The 21,551-nt window shown below is 52.4% G+C and overlaps 1 protein-coding gene across 1 annotated transcript in view; it reads right to left on the bottom strand.

Annotated features, from left to right (window-relative positions):
- Window positions 1–1,127: 1,127 nt before the first annotated feature.
- PRMT8 (protein arginine methyltransferase 8) overlaps window positions 1,128–21,551 on the bottom strand; it is a 103,019-nt gene continuing 82,595 nt past the window's right edge. Inside the window, exons 7-10 of the mRNA XM_062195462.1 lie at window positions 16,117–16,232; window positions 10,787–10,937; window positions 1,950–2,071; window positions 1,128–1,211 (exon numbers count right to left, since the gene is read on the bottom strand). Coding sequence (XP_062051446.1) covers window positions 1,128–1,211; window positions 1,950–2,071; window positions 10,787–10,937; window positions 16,117–16,232 — 473 coding nt within the window. The remainder of the gene's footprint in view (window positions 1,212–1,949; window positions 2,072–10,786; window positions 10,938–16,116; window positions 16,233–21,551) is intronic.

Raw genomic sequence — 21,551 nt, forward strand, 5'->3', positions numbered from 1 at the left:
AGGTGGATGAGGGAGAGGAGGAGAGGGGGGGCGGGAGAGGAGGAGGTGGGGGAGGACCTAAAACCAAACCCAAATCTGAACACTCCGGCAGCCTGACCAAGCACTCGACCAGTCCACCCCACAGAGATTCCTCCCCAAAGGTGAGATGTCCTCTGACAGGTCTCTGGGCTGCTGGCTGCTCCCAGGCTGTCCGTGGCCTCCCTTTCTGGGGCATTCTAGGGGCGCACCTGAGCTTCTGCCTCAGCACCAGGCTCTCTTCTCACCTGGACCCTGATGGTGTGCAGGGGAGATACTCATAGCCCAGCATCTGTGACACAGGGAGCTGCTGCTCCCTTAGGCTCCCACTGCCCTCCCCCTCCGAGCCCCAGGAACGCACGACTTCCCATCGCTTCGTTCTCATGTGTGTTTATTGGGCGCTCACAGAGTCTGTGGTCCTATGCTCAGGGTTCGGAGCCACGGCCTAGTGCAAAGACAACCAGAGCTAGTACAGAGAACGTTTCCGAGCTGCTTAACATCTGGTAAGGGCTGGGGGAGGGGCAACTAATCACAAAACAAAGTCCTATTCGAAAGCAACAGAATCTCCTCTGAGAGTAATATATGTTCTACGCACGCGCACGCACACGACCCTCCGGAGAATACCCACTTGGTCGTATATGCACGCATATACAGGCGTCTGTGGGTAGATAAACTAGTGTAGATGCTGTAGGCACGCACACGCACGCACACACCACCACACAGACAGATAATCTGGCTTATGCTATCAAAGACACCAAGTCTCCAGGTTCTAGTGGAAGCAATCTGTCCTAGATGCCTGCAGCATGCAAAGAGTCACAGTTAAGGAGGACAAGGGGGGATACACGGGTTCTTTTCCAGCTTCGAGGCCCCGGCCACAGCACACGAGGTTGCTCTTTCTTGGCGCCAGCAAAGCCTTTGTGAGGGGCTTCCGGGGCAGAGCGGACGAGCCCAGGGCCCTCTGTCCGTGGCCGGGCCCCCAATCTTCAAGGCAGAGTTGCTAACTCTGGTTTTCGAGTGTGTAGTCCTGCTAACAGGATTCCTTGGGACAGCGCGGCAGATGGAGGTGAGAGTTTTTTTTTTTCTCGCTCGCTCTCTGCGGCTTCCCACATGTGCTAACGCATTTTGTAGTCATTAGATACAGATGTTTCACACAGCTGTCCCTTAAAATCCAGGTCTACTGTGAAATCGAGGTCTCGCTGCAAAGAGAGAGAGAGAGCAAAGGGGCCCAGCGTTAGTCTGGGCGGGGGCTCACAGCCCCTCCCTGGCCTTGGGCTGCCTCGCAGTGCCCCAGGGATGGGTAGCCCTAGTTTCCTCAAGGTTTTCTAGCTACGAAGTTCCCCGGAACAGCCCTCAGGAATCTATTCTGGCGCCTCATTATCCTCACGGGAAGTTTTTTGATGCCTAACCTAAATTCTTCCTGTTCTAAAATAAAAATATTCCCTCTGACGTCATCCTGGGGTTCTAGAATCTTCTACGGCACAACCTTCTGAGTACTCAGTAGATGTTTAGTGCACGTGTCCACACCCAGGGCTGCTCACAGAGAATCAGATTTGTCTTCGGTCCATCAGGACTGCCGAAGACAGGCCAAATATCTTCTAGGACACCAGACTCCTAGCTCCTGGCCTTGCTCATCCTAAATGAGGTAGACGCCTCCCACACAGCAACCTCCACCCCCAAGGTCCCTGAATGTGGAGCTGGAAGCTGTCCCCAAGGCTGAGAGGTCACAGTAGACTGTTGAGTCTTTAGGGGCCAGGGCTGCAGGCTCTGAACTACACCTGGTCACATCCACACGTGCCCACCGCCTGCCTTCCTCAGTGACTTCTCTGACTGTGTGCAAGACCCCCAAGAACCTGGGCAGGTGGGCCCTGGAGCTCCACGGGCCCCTTCTCCTTGCTGGCCCCGGCCACACAGAGGCTGGCTGCCTTGGTACTCACCACATTTTTGGCGTTTGGCTTCATGGTTATGGTCCCGTAGATTTCCTCCCCTCTCCGGACAGTGAGGTAGTCTTCCAAGTAGAAGACGGTCTGCTTCCAGTGGGTGTAGGGGGCATCGGGGGCTGGAGGTGAAGGACGGGACAGGTGAGAGGGAAGAGTCAGAGAAGAAGTCTCCAGAAAGAGGAGGCTGGGAGCCCACCTAGGAGTGCAGGCTTCCCAGGGGGCTCGGTGGAGCCACCGAACCCAACGCTCTTGTTGAGTAGGGGGAAGCTTCCAGACCCCAGCAGAACTCTCCACTCAGTCCCACTGCCCTCTCTTTCCACCAGATTTCCATCCACTCGAGATGGCTGACCAAAGCTCGGGCTCAGAGGAGAAACCAACTCCATACCAAGGAGTGATGATGAGTGCCGCCAGCCAACCTCAGTAGCACAGATGAGCTCCTGAAATGCCGCCGTTCCACAGGGTGAAGACTTTTACATAGTGCGGGAGAGAGGTTTGTAGAGCAGCCCGTCCTGTCTCCCCTTAAACGACAGCTTTGTGCAAATTCCACAGCTACACCACTTCCCTCAGCTTCTCCGTTTGCCCATGAACTTGCTGCTGCATCCGAAAAACGGCTTCCCCTGCCCATGGCTCTGGGCTCTGGAACTGAACGAGCACATTGGCTCAGGCCTGCTGTGAGGCTCCAGCCGTGCTTTCCTAACTGGGTCAGAAGAAATGAAGGAGGATTCTCACGGTCCCAGTGCCGGCCCCCAGCTTGGTCACCGCCTGACCCAAAGCCACGACGATGCTTGCACTTCCCCTGCATTTGCCCCAGTGAGCCCACCCACCAGCTCTGCCCACGTGGTATCTTCCCCCAGCTAAGTGTGCGGGCTCCTGCCTTAGGGGCCGTCTTCCCCGTCCTCTGAAGCAGCTGGCTTTGGAACACCCCCCCTCACTCCTTCACCAGCCTCTCTGCTCCTCCTCACCCAAGGTCATTTCCCCTGGGAAACCTCGTTCAATTACCCAAACCTGGAGGAGGGGCCCCCAGAGGATCCTGAGCTTGTGTCAGAACCGTGTCTAGCACACTGGGGATGCTTTTGCCTCCGCCCCCTTTGTTTGCTTCCTCTACAGGGCTGCAGCCTCCATGAGGCCAGAGCTCATGCCAAGCATGCTCACTGCTGCATGTACAGCATCCCATCCACCCATATGGAAGTAAGACCCCCAAGAGCAGATACCTTACGATGCTTCACTGTACCCATAAAATGTTCAATTGCATTGGGGTTGGCAATGGATCACCTACAGACTGGAGAAGAACCATTTGAGGGAAAGTTCTTCATGCTTCGGGATCTTTCCTTCCTCTACCAGGACTGCCTCTTTGCTCAGGACCAGTGCTCACAATGAGAAGACTTGGGGAGAATACAATATAAAACTGTCACATGAAAAGGCTTACAGGTGTCTTCTATATGGCTCTGGAGGCTGAGCAAAGTTTAGTCAATGGGGATTACCAAAAGGCAGATTTTTAATTCACCAGGAAGAATTAGGTGTGTTTTGCAGACCTGAGGTCTGGAGACATTCACGTAACCACTGCTGAAGGTTTATTATGCACAGGCTCAGAGCAGGCAGCCGCTAAGATCTTCTGAAACTCCAAGAGGAATCTGTATTTCTTTGCCCTTTGCAATGAACGAGCTTGATCAAATGTCAGTGGTTTGGATGGAGAGCGAGCAGCCTTCAATGTGTACATTTGGGACATCAGTGCAAACCCGAGGTCATGGGGAGAAAGCGCAGCTTGCACATTTGGAGGGGGAAAGAAGGTCACGAAGGTGTGAGAGGCACCTCTCGGGCCCTGCGTCCCCAGACACAGCCAGCCTTTCTAGTCTACTGCTCCCTGCAAAGTCCACCTGCTCCCAGCTCCCTCTAAATAAACTGCCACAAGATACCTTCTGGTGGTGTGTGATTGACAGCACTCCCACCCCCACTTCACCCACGCCAGCTCAGACAGGTGTCTCTCCCCTTCCTAAAGACCTCCCGGCAAGGGGACTTACACAGCCTCCTCTGGCACCTAATCAGATGCCTTCTGAGGACCCCAGGGACGTCAGTGACTCGGATTTGTCCACCATCAAGCCCTGGAGCCTGCCTCTGACAGGGGCCCCAAAACACATCCCAGCTTTGGGTTGGAGGACAATGATTTTTTTTCCTCGACATCAACATTGAAAGGTTAAGAAGTTCTCCAAACACCGCATTTCTATGCCGAGTCCATTAGCCATGGACTGTCTAAACCAGTTTCCATAATCCTGGTTCTCCATCAGAAGAAACTGATTAAAATGTGGAGGTTTTGTCTCAACTCGAAGAGACCTGAATTCAGAGATCTGGAGAGGAGCAGGCCTGGCAAGAGTTAACACCCCACCCCTACCCCGGCAATGCAAAGACACAGCCATGGCTGAAACTGCTGTGCAGCTCATGATATCACTGGGTTCAGAGAGTGGGACAGATGTTTACTTGGGCAACCAGGGGCCCAGTTCCCAGTGTCCACTTTGCCCTTGGTTTCGTGTTCTGCCTCTGTGGATTACGGGTCACGACATTTATCTCCTGAGGCATGGTGAGGATGTGATGAGACATTAAAAGGAAACATCATACCCAAAGGGGGGGCCACACCCCCTGTTGTGTCTTCGACAGTCCTGGTTTACTGGTGTTTCACCTGTTAGTCTCCCTTTCACTTGAAAAGTGTCCTTCCTTGAAAGGCAAATTATAGGGTTACCACACCTATGACGTGTTAGGATAGCACTGAACCAGTGTCCCTCATAGTTGTTTAAGCCTTCCATAAGTGACCTAGGGTTTCATTTATCTATCAGCTGTGGCTCTGGCCTGCAAAGCAATGCTGCCTTGGTCTGGTGAGCCAGAGTGTCCTGGGGAAGCATCTAGAACATTGCTGTGTGCAGGTGAGCCCACAGATGGTTACAAAGGCACCCAGCGTTCTCTTCAGCGGTGTGCAAAGCTCTCCCTCCCCAGTCCACCACAGTCTCTAACCGTCCAGAATGGACAACTGAATTTCAGCTTTCCTGTTACGAAGATGGCTTCCTGCTCTTACGTAGCCTTCCTTTGCCCCGCCCTCAAGCCTCCGCCTCATCCCAGTCTCTCTCGGCTTTAGATTACGGACAGCTTTTGTTCTCTATTTTGAAGTGAGCATGACCAAGCCGCCCACAGCAATCCACATGCAAGTGTGTTCTCCATTCATCCACTCGTTTTTCATTCAACAAACTTCTACTTAGGATGTCTATCCTGTGCCAGGTCTGGGGCTAAGTTTGGCAAACGACAACCAAGATGAACATTGGCTCTGTGTGCCCCTCCCTCCCTTCCTGTGTGCCAGCCCTGCCCCCCTGCAGATCCCGTCAGCTGAAGGAGAAGACACTCAGCTAAATGGTGACGAAGTATGGTGGGGCCTGGGTTCGAGGATGGGGTTGGGGACACATGGCACAGGCCTCTGGCAAGATTTCTGTGGTGCTTTTGGGAAGCGCATGCCATCTTGCTTCCGGTTTCCCTTCTCAGTGTTAAATGGCTGTTGGTTTTAGGATACAATAATTTTTCTAGCTGTTTATTTGGAATTGTATTCCTCGGGGGATTCCTAAGCTTTTTGGACAATAAAGGCTATATACCCAGAAGCAGCATCTTCGACCTAGAAAATGACTCAAGGTCACAGAATAGCAAAGCTGGAAAGAGACTGCCTGAGCTCAGAGCCCAGAAAGGACTTGCTCGAGGTTATGTCCAATCGAGTCATCCTACCTTGCTGACTCCTGGGGAAACTAGGACTTGATCCAAGTCTGCTTCTACTCCGGCTACTGCTCTTCCACCCATACACGGCTCCCCTGGATTAAAGAGCAGCCCCTAAGGCTGTAGTTCCAACTCCCTGCCCTGCCCCCAACAAGGATATGTCCAAGGAATGGGCCTAGCCAAGCCTGCTGGCTGGCAGAGCTGGGAACACTGGGGTGCCTGTGCCTGTTTGCGACAGCTCCTGCCTGGAGCTGCAGAGACGACAGAGCCATTAGCAGAGATGGTTCTCGGCTGCACGGTGATGTGATGTGCTTCTGAATGGGCTCCCCAACGCCAGCAGTGCTGGGCTGAGGTGGAAAACCCAGCTGGGGACCATTGAGGAGGAGACACACATTGCAGGCTACACTGTGCACAAAGTCCAAAGACGGCTGCACCCAACCCATACCTGGTTGAGGCTCTCACAGAGGAGGGCCCTTCAGAAGTCTCCTGGAGAATGCGTACTATGAAAAAATGATGGGTGGATCTCATTTTTTTGTACCAAAATGAACTTATCTTCTAATTCGATTTTTCCTTAAACTTTTTGAAGTATATTTGTAAATTTGATAATGCCTTTTCTAAATAATCAGGGAACAGGGAGCACTAGATGTAGGATAAAGTTCATCTAGAGGGGATATTGGTGGGGAAAGGTTGGGGTAGAGCATCCAGGCAGATGCTAAGGTACTGGTAGCAATTTAGTCATTAAGTGGTGGTGGGTTCATGGAGATTTATTATGTGGATATAAATTCATTTATTTACATTTATTAATTATAAATATAATCATATTGCAGCCATTAATAAGGTATTTCTACTTAATATTTATATTCTAATTAATAACAATGTACTGCTTAATAACAAACATTTATATTCTAACAGTAATAATAATAAATTCTCTCCTAGTTGCTAATTACATTCTAGTTAATAATAACATTTACATTACAGTTATTGAGTTGGGTGATGCGTTCATGGGTGCTCCTTATATTGATAAATAAAGAAGCAAAAAAATGAACCACGCATGACCCAAAGATAATGGTATATCATGAACCCAGAATAGGTATTAATTTAAGAACACAAAAGGAACTATTCCGTTGGTGGTCAGCGTGTAGACAGTCTGAGCATAGCCCACTGCCCAACCCACAGAAACCATTCAGAAGTCTGTGCTAGAAACCACACCCCACTAACTGGCCGTGGGGGCTGGGGAGCAGCTGGACTGGCTGGCTTCCCCTGGTCTTTACCCACATGGGACTGGTGTGGACAAGGGGCGTCTATCTCAGCCAGAAGGCAGGAAGTCTCGGTGAGACCAGTGGTACGCCTCCGTGAGGAGACACAATTGCCCCTCCAGAAGGGCCAATTCTAGGGGGAAGGAACCCCAGATTGGTCAGATTCTCAGCCATCCTGTCCAGAGCAGTGCTTCTCAAATTTGAGCGTGTGCCGCAGTCACCTGGGCATCCTGTTCAGACACCGGACGCTGGGCGGCCTCCCCAGTGTCTGTGGTTCAGTGGGTTGGGGGTGAGACCTGAGATGTACATTCATCTCACGTTTCCAGGGGATGCTGATGCTGTTGGTCCAGGGAGCAGCCTTTGAGAGACACTGCACCAAGGTATGGGAAGTAGAGCACTGAAGGACCCCCACATGTCCTCTCAGAACCTAAGTCTGAGGGATTCTGTGCAAAGGGGAGGGGCACAGCATTGGAACCGCATGGACAGAGTCAGAGGAGTAGGCTCATAGTAGGGTTTGAGGCTGTGTGGGATTGTGGTGAGGATGTAACCAAAGATTAGGGAGGACATGAGCCAGTGGGTTCTCAAGATCTCAACATTGAGGGCAAATTCTCGCCCTCCTCCAGGAGCCCAGAGCCAACCTCTTTGACTCTGGACTTGAGCTTCACCCAACCTCCTCTCCCTGGGCCTACGTAGAATATCATCCCTGCTACCATCGACCCAGGACGCTGTCTCTGGACAGTGGCCCAGCAGTCTGCTTGGCTTTGAGGAGTGGAACTAGATCATCTTAAAGGAAGGAAAGCCCACCCTGGCTCACAGCTACAGGGCCTGGAGCTCACTCTTTGGAAACCCAGAGATCTTTCCAGAGTACGCTTGCCCATCATTGCCTGCAGCAGGACACAGCTGGGGTTACGCATCAACCTGGGGATGGGAGAGGCAGAGCCAGCCACGGTGGCTCCATCCTGAGCTTCCAGTCACAGCCACAGCCCTGGACCAGAGTCCACCTCTGCTCCCTCGCCATCCCCACTCCCTCACCACTGCGAAGCTGTCTCACCCTTCCTTCAGTGTGGGGTGGATGAGCTCACTGACTGTGCCTCATCTTAACGAATAGCGGGTGATAATGGCCTAGATCAGGAGACTCTGGTTTTCACAGGGAGTCACCAGTGCTGGCCTGGCTGATGGAGACCAGATGATTCTGGTTGCTATGGTTTGAATGTGTCCCCAGGAGTTCGTGGGTTGTCAGCTAAAGTCCCAAGTACCTATGTCAATGGTATTGGCTGGTGGGGCCTCTGGGAGGTCGTGGGGGTGGGGTCCCTGACGGCATTAGTGGCCTTATGAGAAGAAGCCAGACCTTGCTAGCACCTTGCTCTGTCACCACAGGATGCCCTGTGCCGGGTCAGGGTGCAGCACAAGGCCCTCATCAGGTGCAGATCAGATGCCAGCACCAAGTTCTTGGATTTCCCAGCCTCCAGCACCAAGAGCCAAATAAACTTCTATTCTTTATAAATTCCCCACTCTTGAGTACTTCAATACAGCAACAAAAAGTGAGCTAAAGCACTGGCCTCAGTGGTCTGGAGACACTGGTTGTAGGAATAAACCTTTCTCAGAGGAAATAGTCATGTGCCCAGTCCACAGGCTAAAAATGGATCAATGTCGGGCCAGCACTGTGGCATAGTGGGTAAAGCCACCGCCTTCAGTGCCAGCATCCCATATAGGCACCGGTTCAAGTCCCGGCTGGTCCTAGCTGATTCAGCTCTCTGCTATGGCCTGGGAAAGAAGTAGAAGACAGCCCAAGTCCTTGGGCCCCTGCACCTGCATGAGAGACCTGGAAGAAGCTCCTGGCTCCGGGCTTCAGACTGGTGCAGCTCTGGCCGTTGTGGCTATCTGGGGAGTGAACCAGTGGATGGAAGACATCCCCCCCACCCACTGCCTCTCTCTCTGTAACTCTGCCTATCAAATACATAAATAAATGTTTTTTTTAAAAAAATGGATCATTGTTATCATGGCCTTGGGAAGTGGACGGTCACATCATCAAATTACAGGAGGGCTCTGCCTCACCTTCTCACCACCAACTCCACACACACCTGCACCCCGTGACCCCTCACCCCCTGACCATGCACTCCCAGTTCCCAGGAAGACTCTTAAATAAGTATGAGCACACTCCCAAGGGCAGGAGCTATATCTTTAAATCCTCACTGAACAGACATCTGTTGTCGGGAAATCAATGCAAACTCAAGGTCATGGAGAGAGAATGGAGCCCACACATTTGGAAGGCAAAGGAAACTTCTAGAAGCAGAGATGAACAAGAGGTGACCCTTTTAATAGGGGCAACTGAGGGATGCAAACAAAGAGAAGCAAGGCTGACTAAGTGATGGCACACCCGACACTGGGATCCTGCAGAGCTGTTTACGAAAAGAAAATAGATATCTCCATGAGGCCAGGCAAGTCTCCCCAAGATGTGCTGTTAAATAAGTAAAAGGGAGCAGAGGGCAGTGTGGCTGGCATGACTCAACCTCTGATTTTAAAGAGGAGTAGTTTCAGTATTGTTCTAGTTACAAAAGACGCCACCAACGGTGAGGCTACGTATAGGGTCCACGGAACCCTGTGGGCCGTTTTAGCGGCTTCCTGTGAATCTACAATTATTTCACAACAAAAAGAAAGGGGTGTGTGTGTGCTTGTGTAGCCACTGACATTTTTTTGGAAAAATACAAAGAAATCATTAATAATCTATGCCCTAAGGAGTGGGACTGGGATGGGGAGGCTCAGGATTTATCCCCTGCTTTTCAGGCCCTACTGTACAGCTTGCATTTTGTTACTGTGCGTCACCATGCCAGACATGCACAGGGGCTGTTAGGGAGACTGGGAAGGACCCCTGCCCTCGGCCCAGAAGGGAAGAAGGGACCCAGGAACCCCTGAGCTGAGAAACAAAGTCTGTGCTGAGGCTGGAGAGGTGGGCAGGGGTCAGCTCCTGGGTCCTCCATCAGCGAAGATAAGAAATCGGGGCTAATGGACTGCAAGCAGTAAGGTGCCTCTGAAGAGGGGCTGGGTGGGTGCTGTGGTTTGAATGGGTCCCCCAGAGCTGCAGGTGCTGGAAACTTTGTCCCCAGTGTGGCATCGTGGAGAGGCGGTACCTTTGAGAGATGACTAGGGCCCGAAGGCTCTGCCTTCAGGAACAGAAGAATGGACCAACGTTGCAGAAGCCAGCTCTCTCCAGCACACCTGCCCCATCTGGCCCTGCGAAGCCCTCCACCACGTCGTCACGCAGCGAGAAGGCTCTGGCACCACGTTCCTGGGCTTCCCGGTCCCCAGAAGCATGAGCTAATGAAAGCTGTATTTGATATACATGACCCAGTCTCAAGGATTTTCTTGCAGCAACAGGAAGGGGCTGAAGGCAGTGAGCGGTGGTATCTTGGGAACACGGACAGGGGTTTAATGAAGGCAGCCTGGGGCTGAGCCCTGCGGCATGGCAGTGGTAGAAACCGTATTCAAGTTGGCTTCTCACCCACTCACACGGAGGATACTCCGTAAATGCTCACTGAGCAACGGTGCTTTGGAAGAATCTTAGCCCCGCCTCCTGCCTCAGCCTCAGCCAGCGCATGCGATCAGCTCTGGCCACGCCCAGAGCTTCTGTTCATTTTCTCCTTGGGCAGCCCGAAGCGTAGGGGACATGAAGTTTCCCCACAGCGGGAGAAAGCTCATGAGAAGTCAGATGAGGGCCCTGGCTAACTCCTGGCCCCTTCCCCGCCCTCCACACCCAGGCCAGCCCTGGTCACTCCCCGCAGAGCCCCAGGGAAGGCTGGGAGAGGAGAGGAGAGACTGCAGAGCCTGTAGGCGGCTTACCTGTGGAAAACCCCATTTTCTTGTGGCACTTGGTAAATTCAATATTAAAATAGGTGACCAGGGCGTGGACGTAGTCATTGCGCTGGATCTGCAGGCAGAACGTAGATGTGAACGAGAGCTCTTCCGTCTTCACCGTGTAAATGTCCACCTCCTGCAGCCCAGAGGAGACAGAACACCAGCAGCTTAGGGCCTCCACAGCGGCTGTGTCCGGGCCAGCAGCAGCACCCGCAGGCCGACCCTCGGGGAAGGGGCATGGCCGTGCCCACCTGCCACCTGCCAGTGACCTCCCCTGTCCTTTCCAGGGTGGAGAGCAGTCAGGTGATGGTGCCATGGGGCGAGAGGCGGGGGCGGGGGGGAGCTTCGTGGGGTGATGCATCCCTAAACCCAACCACAGCTCTCAGTGCTGTCCACCTGGGCTTGCAGCGTTCGCCTGGTCATTCTCAACGTGTGCTCCCTGGGTGATCAGCCTTGCCTTCTCCTGGGAGCAAATTCTGAGGGGGACAGGGAGTGTCTCCCAGACGTACTCCAGCAAAGCCGCAGTCCGTGCTGTATCAGAGTCTCCCTGTGATTCGCAGGAACCACGTGGCCCGAGTTTTGGATACTCCAATCCCCAGCAATGGAGGCATCAGGAGTATCTTATCCCAGGAGCAAAAATCTGAGCTCCTGAACCCACAGCCCGAGCTCAGGCAAGTTGTGCCGGCCGTTTATAACAAGGCTGGGCAGGCTTCAAAAAGAAATAAAAGCTCTGGCTGGGGAACGTCGGACACAAAGAACTAATAATTCTCACAATTTCAGGCAGGAAGTGGCTGGAAATCAATCTTGTGGGGAGCAAGTATAATGGAAGGCAGGCTTGCAAGGCGCTGGTCCTTCCTGTGTGATAGATGCTGACCTGCTGTTTCCTGGCTCCCGGGAGGTGGGAATGAACCGACTAAGAGTTCAAGGGGCCAGCCAACGGATTCCTCGAGTCCTCAAGGAAGAACTCTATTTGTCACGGCTGTGTAGCAAGTGGCTGGAATAGCAGTGTGTGGACCTGCATAGTGCCATGGGCTGAGACTAATATGGACGACCCCAGGGGCGGCACCATGGGGAGGTGGTGGGACCATCAGGAGGCAGCACTGCTGGGAGGTCCTGGGGTCAATGAGGACATGTCCTGGGGAGCTGGTTCTGGTGGCCTCTGGAGTTCTCACGAGAGTACTGTGAGGAAGGCCTGGCCGCTCTGTGCTCCTTCCACGGTGGAGAGCCAGAGGGCTTTTTTTTATATATATATATCTATAAATGTGCAGGCTAAATAACGGAAAAGAGATGCAGTGCAGCCTGAGGCCTTCAGAGAGAGGCCCCACGTCTGCAGGGGTGGACTGGGGAGCAAGAGTGGTAGAAGGAGCCAATCAGACAAGAGCCCCAGGAAGCTGACCCTTCCTCACCGATGGTGGGGAGAGGGTGGCATTGCAGGGCTGGTGGGCTGCTGCAGCTTTCAGATGCAAAGTACACTGCATTGCTAGAGCCCAGAGCCTGGGAGGAGAGCTGAGGGCCCTGGGAGCCCTGGGAGGGGCGTGCAGACTGTGAGGGCCCCTGCAGCTAAGCCTTTGAGCCAACACAAGAAGCTCTAGGATTCCCAGCCAGCAGCCCCGCTTCAGACTCTGGGTCTGTCTCCAGGACTAAGGAAGAGAGCCTCCACCACCACCTCTGTGCAACTTCTGCACACAGAGGAAGACAAACGCCAGTGCCAGCTCACACGGGGCTCCCCACCTCCTCTCCAGTGTGAACTCCTTCTGGATCTTCATTCATTTTTCCCAGGTCCTGGTGCCTGCCCTCTCGCCACCCTGGCCTTTCTCCTCCCCATGCGTTCTCCTGCCTGCCAGTGTGACGCTGACCGTGTGGGGTCCTTCACCTTCCTCCTTGGGGGCACACTCTCGAAGGCCGTGCCCCCCTCCACCCCAAACCTCCTGTGCAGAGGGCCCTGGTCCTGTGTCATCCTGCTACTCTGGGCCCTGGTTCCAGTCTGGGAAACCTTAGACCCAGCGTCGCCAGCCTCTGTGGTGCTCATTAACCTCCCACAGAGTCCCTATAGCAAAAGCTTTGGTGCCCTGTAGTTTTATTAATGGTATCTGCACGTCCACGGGGCTCCCCGCACCCTGACTTGCTGACTCTCCCCTCTTCTCAGCCAGGGCCTGCCAGCCAGGCTCCAGGCGCTTCCCAAAGCCCTCGGGTGCCTCCTCTTTTGGTCTCCTTGGCCACCAGCCTTGCGTGGCCTCCCAGCAGCCCTTGCCTCCACCATCAGACCGCCCCTCACGGGAACCAGTCTCCCTGCTTAGACTGCCTTCCTTCCCAGGCCTCTCCTTTGTGATGGCCACCTGACTAACCTCTTCAGCGCCACCCCCAGGACCTACAACCTTCCATGGCTCCCTACACCTTCCCATTTGGACCTGATTCTTTTCTCTATCACTCCCCTCACCCATACTCCTGCACACACATACACACCCCACTCCATCTCACAGGAATTCCAACTCCAGAGGGTCTTGCTTTCAAATGTCCGTCAACCCAATGTCAGCTGTCACACTGTTCATTGGGTCCTAGACACATTTGCATCTTAATAGGGGGCCTGGACTGGAACAAAAGCCTTCCAGACCGAGAGTAAGGAAGCTATAGAAGCTTTACATGCAAATGGCAACAAGGGAGGCGGGTGGGGTCTGGGCCATCTGTGAGGGTGGGATCAGCTGCTCCTGGGCTACTGAGACACAAAGGACCCACAGGCTCCGCACCACCCCCGACCACTGGACATCTGCAGATCAGTCCTTTTCTGAGGCCCCAGAGCCCAGAGGGCCCTGCAGGCATAAATTAGAAGACCAGGGGGCTGCTAAGCCCACCACCAAGCAGTGCCACAGATGATGTCTCCAAGCGTAAGCTTGGTCAAAACAGAGCCTTCATTGTAATAAGGTGTCACACTCTGCCACATTAATAGTGGCGAAAATAGCAATTAATGTGAGAAGCAGGGCAAGTGTTTCCCCAACAGGCTCAGTTCTTAGCACATGGGTGAGAGAGCTGACGGAAGGAAGGGCTGTCCCGGTGGCAGGTGCCTGCCCTCAGTAAACAGAGGCAGGAAGGTGCAGGCTGGGGGAGAGGCGGGGCAGCACTGCCACTTCAGGCTCAGAGACAAAATCAGAGGCCTTGGGGGTTCCGAGAAGTGTGTGTGGGAGACCCGGATCTCTCAACCCTCCTGAAAAGTCTGGCTGCTTTGCCCCTGGACACACGCAGGTGTAACCAAGGGAACCATGCTTGCTAGCTCCTGTCTGGAAGTGGAGGAAAGGTGGGAGGGAGACCAGTGTGGCCCAGGGGTGACAGACCCAGGCCAGACTATCATGTGACCAGCTGGAGACAAACAGAATCGCAGTGACCACACCTGCAGGCTGGGCCTGGGGTCGGGGGCAGAAAACCAATAATCAAGGCTTCAAGAAGGTATGTCATCCTTAAGCCGAAGCCATGCCATGCAGGTGCCCAATGCCAGAGCTAACTGCTGAGTGTCATTTGGGCAAATTCGACTGCACCTACCTACGAGGTTTACAGAAATCCTCTCCCTCGGGGGTGTGCTACCTGTTCTGAGTGCATTTTCCATGCTCTTGTTGGGAAAACCGAGAGGAAGAGGCCTCAGGGACGGAGGGGCTGGCGGGAATAACTAAAAGTGCATGTTTGCGCACAGTTCCTTGTGTCTGGACTCCAAATAGGCTGATCTGAGAAGCAGCGAGATGCCTGGCGTTGTGGCATAGCAGATAAACCACGGCCTGCAACGCCAGCCTCCTATATGGGAGTGTCTGGCTCTCTGGCTGCTCCACCTCTGATCCAGCTCCCTGCTAATGCACCTGGGAAAGCAGCAGAAGATGGCTCTAGTATTTGGATCCTTGCCATCCCTGTGGAGACCCAGATGGAGTTCTAGGCTTCTGGCCCAGGCCCTGCCATTGTGGCCATTTGGGGAGTGGAACCAGCAGATGGGAGATCTCTCTCTCTCTGTCTTTAGCTGTCTCTCTGTAACTGCTTTTCACAGCAAGAAAATAAATTGAGGAGGTGAAGACAGAATCCTGTGATGGACAGTCAAAGGTTTGGACTTGACCTCTCAGGCGGAACTTTACAAAAGAGAAATGGCATCTGATGAGGCCTGTTGGGGGTTCTTCATCTGGTTCCCATCTGCATACCTGGGACACTCTGGGCCAGGGGTGCAGTTCTGCATGCGTGGCCTGTGTCCAGGGACGAAGGAAGGTTCTCATCGGGACATGGCAGCAGTTTGTATCAGCCTTCCAGAAACGTCCCCGCATTGCACCAGCCCCGGGCTCTTCCCCCTGGATCCTGCTAGAACTGCCCCAGCCCTGCCTCGGCACTTGCAGGAGCACAGCGATGCACACAGGACCAGAGCGCACGGGAAGAGTCTCGTGGGAGGACGAACGCTTTCATAACGAAACCATGACTTTAAATTGGAAAATTAGCTTGAATCATATGAAACTGATATATTTTTACATTTAAATTTTAAAAAAAAGAAGTGCTTCTAGCTTTAGCCTTGGCCCAGCCCTGACCGTGGCAAGCATTTGAGGAATGAATTAGTGGATGGATCTCTATCTGTCTGCCTCTACAATAAATAAAAAAATAAGTAAATAATTTTAATGTCTAAAAAGAATGAAATAGCACCAATTTATATGCTTCAGCATGAAGTGTTAGCATCTACAAAGGGAAGTGCATAGAAAAAGGACTGGGAAGATTCGTGGTTTCCCCTGGGAGGAGGCTGGGAGGGGAGGGGAGGCATAGGGCACCTTTCACCTGTAGCTAACAGGGCTGGGCGTGGTGAGCATGCTCATCTCAGCTGCTCTTCACCTGCACTGGGGAAGACCTTGGAAGAAGAGATGTTTCGAGCAGGCACAAACAAGGATGCTCAGGAAGGGGCTTGGAGGCCCTGGGCAAGGGAGAGGCCCGAGGATGCCTGGTCACTCAGCGACTGGAGGCATCGGCTTTCATTCCTAAGACGGACGTTTCCCTCTGAACACATGAGCTCCCCACAAACCTGAGCAGAGCCTCCTGATCTCTGATGTCCCTTCCTCCTCCCCCACTTCCCATCCTGCCCCCAGCACCACCCGCGCCCCTCAGCCATGCCCCCACCAATCCTTCTCTGGGTGGCTCTGCTCAGTCCACTTTTGACTTCTCACAGTGGAGTGCCACGGGCTCTGACCCACGTGGCCTTTCCTCTCTAGGCTGCTACCGCCCATACCACATGCCCTCCCCAGGCTGGCCTCCTAGGGTGGCACAGCCAGGTTCCCAGCATGCCTGGGACCAACCAGGATGAGTCCCCAGACCTTTATTAAGCAGGCGTTGGTCACCACTTGCTTTGGATCCACAATGTCCACCAGGGGCTCCTTCATGGCCACGTCCCGGATGCAGGTCATGTCAAAGCCATACACGTTCTCCCACCCTGCAGAAACAGAACCAGACCTCGAGGTGAGCAGCAGGACTCCCCAGAAGCTAACCCAGCTCCCCTGAAGAACACAGCGCAGCGTGCTCAAGATGGGGATGGGCCACTGGTGTCCCCCTGCTTCCAAGTCAGCGGAGAACTGCTCCCAGGTCGGGAGCTTTGCTGTGTGCCAAATGCTCATTCACACGGTCTCATTAGCACCACCTCCTTGGTGGCGAGGTGAACTAGAGCTGAGAGCGGCTTCTCCCAGCTCACGCAGCTAGAATGCAACAGGGAGAAGACCAGGACCCCAGGTACCGGGGTCGCCAGTGTCCACTGTCCCGGCCCCTGTGAACTCCCCTAGCTGTTATCTATGGGCTACTTGCCATGCCTTTGCACAAGCTGTTCTGCCTCCCTGGAAGGGCCCACCTCTCTCCCTTCTCCCACCTGCACCCACGGAGGCGGTAACATAGCAGGAAGAAACAGAGACCCTCAGCAGGTGCCATGGACTGCAGCACGGCCACTCGCTGCTCAGGCCCCGAGCAAATAACCTGACCTCTCTGAACCTCAGGCATCCAATCTGGGCAGGTGCAAGGGGCATCTCGGCCTTTCTTTATGCTGGGAAGCATTCCTGGAGGACCCATCCCATCAGAAGTACCACCGGGTGGGGCAGCAGCCATCCCAGCTGTGCCTCCTGGGCTCTTTGGGCTACTCAGAGGACCCTTTGCTAGGGAGGGAGAAATATTTAGGGGGCAGGAGTTGGTGAGTAGATGGATGCAAGTGTGGGGGCCCCAGATCACTCTTAAATAGTAGTAGTAATCGCCATCATCGACTGGTCACCAAGCCTAAGCCAGACTCTCCCAGCAACCCCATGAGACCGTCTCAAAGCCACAGACAAGGAAAGTGAGGCTGGAGGGAAGCGGGCCTGCGGCTCTCATACAGTCTCCCGGCCCAGTGTCATTCATCAGGACAATGGTGGAGGCGGGGCTCCGGCCCAGCCCAGCCCCCTGTGCCTTCCGCTACCCAGACCCCACTGTGACAGCAGCAGGAAGGCCATGGGCTCTGCAAAAAGAAAGTCCTTAGCAGAGTCAGTTACTGGGCAGCCGCCTCGCACGCACCTATCTGTTTATTCAGGTGCTTTTAGACATGCCTTGAAGTGGAGATACTTCTCTCCGAACGCTTCATAAATTTCAATTTTCTTTAAAAATGCTGATCACACAAATGGTCCCTTGTGGAGCTTCGGTCCCTGTGAATGCTTAGGAGAGTGGACGTGTGAGGAGGGAGGGGGAAGGAGCCCTCAGTGGGGGCTTTGTTTCTCTGACTCAGATTCCTTTTGAAGGTACACAAAGGCCTTCCTTTGGGAGAAGAAGGCTGGGAAAGCAGTCACCTCCCAGACGGGGGTGGGGGGTGGGGGAGGGCGCTTGGGAAATTCTGGTTTGAAGATGAGATGCCAATTACGTCCTATGAGAGCACCCAAGCTGTGGCCAGACTCCCAGGGGACCTGTATGCTGGGGAAGGATGCCACAGCACGGGCTTTGGAGAGCCCCTTCTAGAATCTGGGAATAGCCCTCGGTCCTCTTCCAGGGTGACACACGCATCCCGACACAGGTGGCCCTGCTGAAGACACCTGCAGCCGAGCACCTACTCTTCCCCTCCATGGATCCCGCCTTAAAGTCCTTAGGCAAGAACGTGAGCTCTCTGTCTTTTGGTTTCTTCTCCCTTAAAATGGCAATGATGGCATTGTGGTGCAGTGGGCTAAGCAGTCGCCTGGGACACCAACTTCTCATATAAGCGCTGGTTCAAGTCCCTGCTACTCCACTTCCAATCCAGCTCTCTGCTACTGTATCTGGGAAGGCAATGGATGGTGGCCCAAGTACTTGGGCCCCTGCCACCCAATTGGGAGACCAGGATGGAGTTCTGGGCACCTGGTTTTCAGCCCCGGCTGTTACGGCCATTTAGGAAGTGAACCACTGGATGGAAGATCTCTGTCTCTCCTTCTTTCTCTCTGTCACATTGCCTTTCAAATAAATAAAAATAAAATCTTCTTTTAAAATATGAATGATAACAATGATGGCTATCACACAGGGCTGTAATGAGGATTAAATGTGACCACAGATGTAAAATGCCCAAGACAGCGTGTCTGGCACATAGGAAGAATTTGGGCATTGTTACTGTTACATGGTTTGAGCTCTGGCTTTGCTGCCATCCAAGCTGTATGACCATGTGCAGTTCAGTCCCCTCCTCTGGGCTTAATTATACATGAGGATTTTGGTTCAGTGGCTCTGTGTTCTAGAATCCAGAGGCTCAAGGGGGCTGGCGCTGTGGCACAGAGGATTAATGCCCTGGCCTGAAGCACTGGCATCCCACGTGGGCAACGGCTCTAGTCCCAGCTGCTCCTCTTCCGATCCAGCTCTCTTCTATGCCCTGGGAAAGCAGTAGAGGATGGCCCAAGTCCTTGGCCCCTAAACCTGCATGGGAGACCCGGAAGAAGCTCCTGGCTCCTGGCTTCAGATCAGTGCAGCTCTGGCTGTTGTGGCCATCTGGGGAGTGAACGAGTGGATGGAAGACCTCTCTCTCTCTGCCTCTCCTTCTTTTTCTGTGTAACTCTGTCTTTCAAATAAATAAAAATAAATCTTAAAAAAAATAAAGGCTCTAGAGCCCAACCAAACCTACTGAATCATCTCTAGATTTGAGACTCAGGAAGCCAGATTTTTATGAATCTGCTTCTACATGGGTAATTCCAAGCCATATGATGAGTGAACCAATGGATGGAACTTATCTGTCTCCCCCCACACATCACTCTGCATATAAGTAAGGAAAGAAATCCAATGCCAACCTTTAATACCTGCACTGCTCCACGATGCCGGGTGTTCAATGACCTTACTAGGAGCCCATTCCTGTCTTCTATCCACCCTGTTATTTAGGGAACAGATCAGCCGGAGCATTCGATTTTTTTCCTTGCTTCTGCTGACCATTTATTTCCCACCAGACCCCTTTACCAGCTGTGTAGCAGAGACTGGAGAGGATACAAGCCAATTAAAATTCAGCTGCAAGTATGTTAAATGGATAAACAGAAGGACCATTGGCTACCAGGAAACAGTTACCAATTATCCAGAGATTAAAAAAAGTAACATCAGAGGGGCCTGCAACTCTGTTGTTTATGGATTAAAATAAACTGGAATGGACTGTACAACCAATGAAACTGAAGACACAACAGAGTCCATTACCACAGACTATCCTGACTCAACTCCCAGTTCTAACAGCCTGGCAGGAAAAAAAGAAAGCTTCTTCTCTGGGCATAAATATTATTCTCCTATCTCTATTGTTCTTTTTTTTTTAAGATATAGTTAGTTGAAAGGCAGGGGCCAGCACTGTGGCATAGCAGGTAACACTGCCGCTTGCAGTGCCAGCATCCCATGTGGACACCGATTCAAGTCCCAGTTGCTCCACTTCCGATCCAGTTCTTTGCTGTGACCTGGGATAGCAGTGGAAGATGGCCCAGGCCCTTGGGCCCCTGCACCCACATGGGAGACCTGGAGGAAGCTCCTGCCTCCTGGCTTCGGATCAGTGCAGCTCAGGCCATTGCAGCCAGTTGGGAGTGAACCAGCGGATGAAATACCTCTCTCTCTCTCTCTCTCCTCTCTCTCTCTCTCTCTTCTCTCTCTCATTCTTTCTCTCCATCTCCTCCTCTTTCTGTGTAACTCTTTCAAATAAATAAATAAGAATCTTAAAAAAAAAATTTAGTTGAAAGGCAGAGCGACAGGTTGTGGGGAGGCTAGACACACACACACACACACTCACACACACACACTCACACACAGATCTTCCATCCTCAGTTCACTCCCCAAATGGCTGCAACACTCAGGCTGGGCCAGGCTAAATCTAGGAACCAGAAACTCCATCCAGGTTCAGGGTAGCCACTGCTTTCCCAAGTGCATTGGGAACAGAGCAACTGCGACTCGAACCAGCACTCGCTATGGGACGCCTGCATCACATGCAGCAGCTTAACCTGCTGCACCACAATACAGACCTCACATCTACTGTTCTTTTACTATGTCCAGTATTAATTAAAACATTACAAGACTAATTTAAAAGGACAAAATATTATCTATCATCAAAAGAAGAAATAGTCATAAGAGCAGATTCAGATATATCTCAGATATTGGAATTACCCGACAGATACTTTAAAGTCATGATAATAAACTTGTTGAAGAAAGGTGAGAAAGGTAGACAATATGCATGGATGGATGTGGACTCTGATCAGTGAGATGGAAACTACTTTACAAAAAGGTGATGAGAATGCTAGAAATCAAAATCCCAATATCAGAGCGGAAGAATCCTTTCATGAGATTACTAGTAAAATTATCAGAGGAAATCATCAACAAACTTGAAAACATGTCAATAAAAAATGATCCCAACCTAAACACAAGGAGAAAAAAGAAGGAAAGCAGAAATAGGATATCCAAGATCTATGGGGCAGTATCAAACACTATCTAACATATCTGTAATGAGAGTCCTTGAAGGAGAAGGGAGAGAAAAGCAGAGCGACAGATACATTGGTACAAATGATGGCTGACATTTTTCCTGAACTAATGAAGTAATCAACTCACAGATCCAAGAATTGCATAAAGCCCCAAGTAGGATAAATACAAACAAAACCACACCTAGACACCTCCAAGTCAAACTTCTGAAAATCAAAATAGAGGGGAAAAATCTGAAAAACAACCAAAGGAAAATAAAGAGGAGGGCTGGGATAGGCTTGACTGCTTTGGGCGAGAGCTGCAGCTACATCCCCCTGCCTCACGCTGCTCCAGTGATTTGAGTTTCTCCCCTAGGGCTATGGGGGCTGCCTCCAAACGCTGTCAGAAAGCCAGCAAGTTCTACCAGGATCCAATACAGTTTCCCTTTTAGGCTAAAGGGAAAAGGTGTTTACAATCATTTCATGCGTTTTCGACTTTTAGCCAGAAAGTCAGCCCCTTGCATAAAATGAGCTAAACCTCTGGATGTTGGATGTGGACATGGAGGAGAAACTCACGGGCAGCAACTGACTCCCCACCCCCAGGCTCCAGCTGTAGGCACAGCTGTCTCGCCATGAACTCTTCCTTCCAGCCTACTCTGCAGCATAGGCTCATGTCCACCCGTCTGTCTCTTACCAAGCTGGAGATTCATGTATGGGGGGAGCTCCATGCACTGGGTATGAAATTGAATAGAACAACCACCAACCTTCCTTCCTATTCTGAGATTCTAGAAATCTCCTCTACAGCAGACAATGTTTTAAGTGCTTGCTCCTCTCACAGTTAAACAGTGCACTTTGTACATCTTCTACTGGATTTGATTTAG

The sequence above is a fragment of the Lepus europaeus genome, chromosome 6 (assembly GCF_033115175.1).
Source record: "Lepus europaeus isolate LE1 chromosome 6, mLepTim1.pri, whole genome shotgun sequence".
Taxonomy (NCBI): Eukaryota; Metazoa; Chordata; class Mammalia; order Lagomorpha; family Leporidae; genus Lepus; species Lepus europaeus.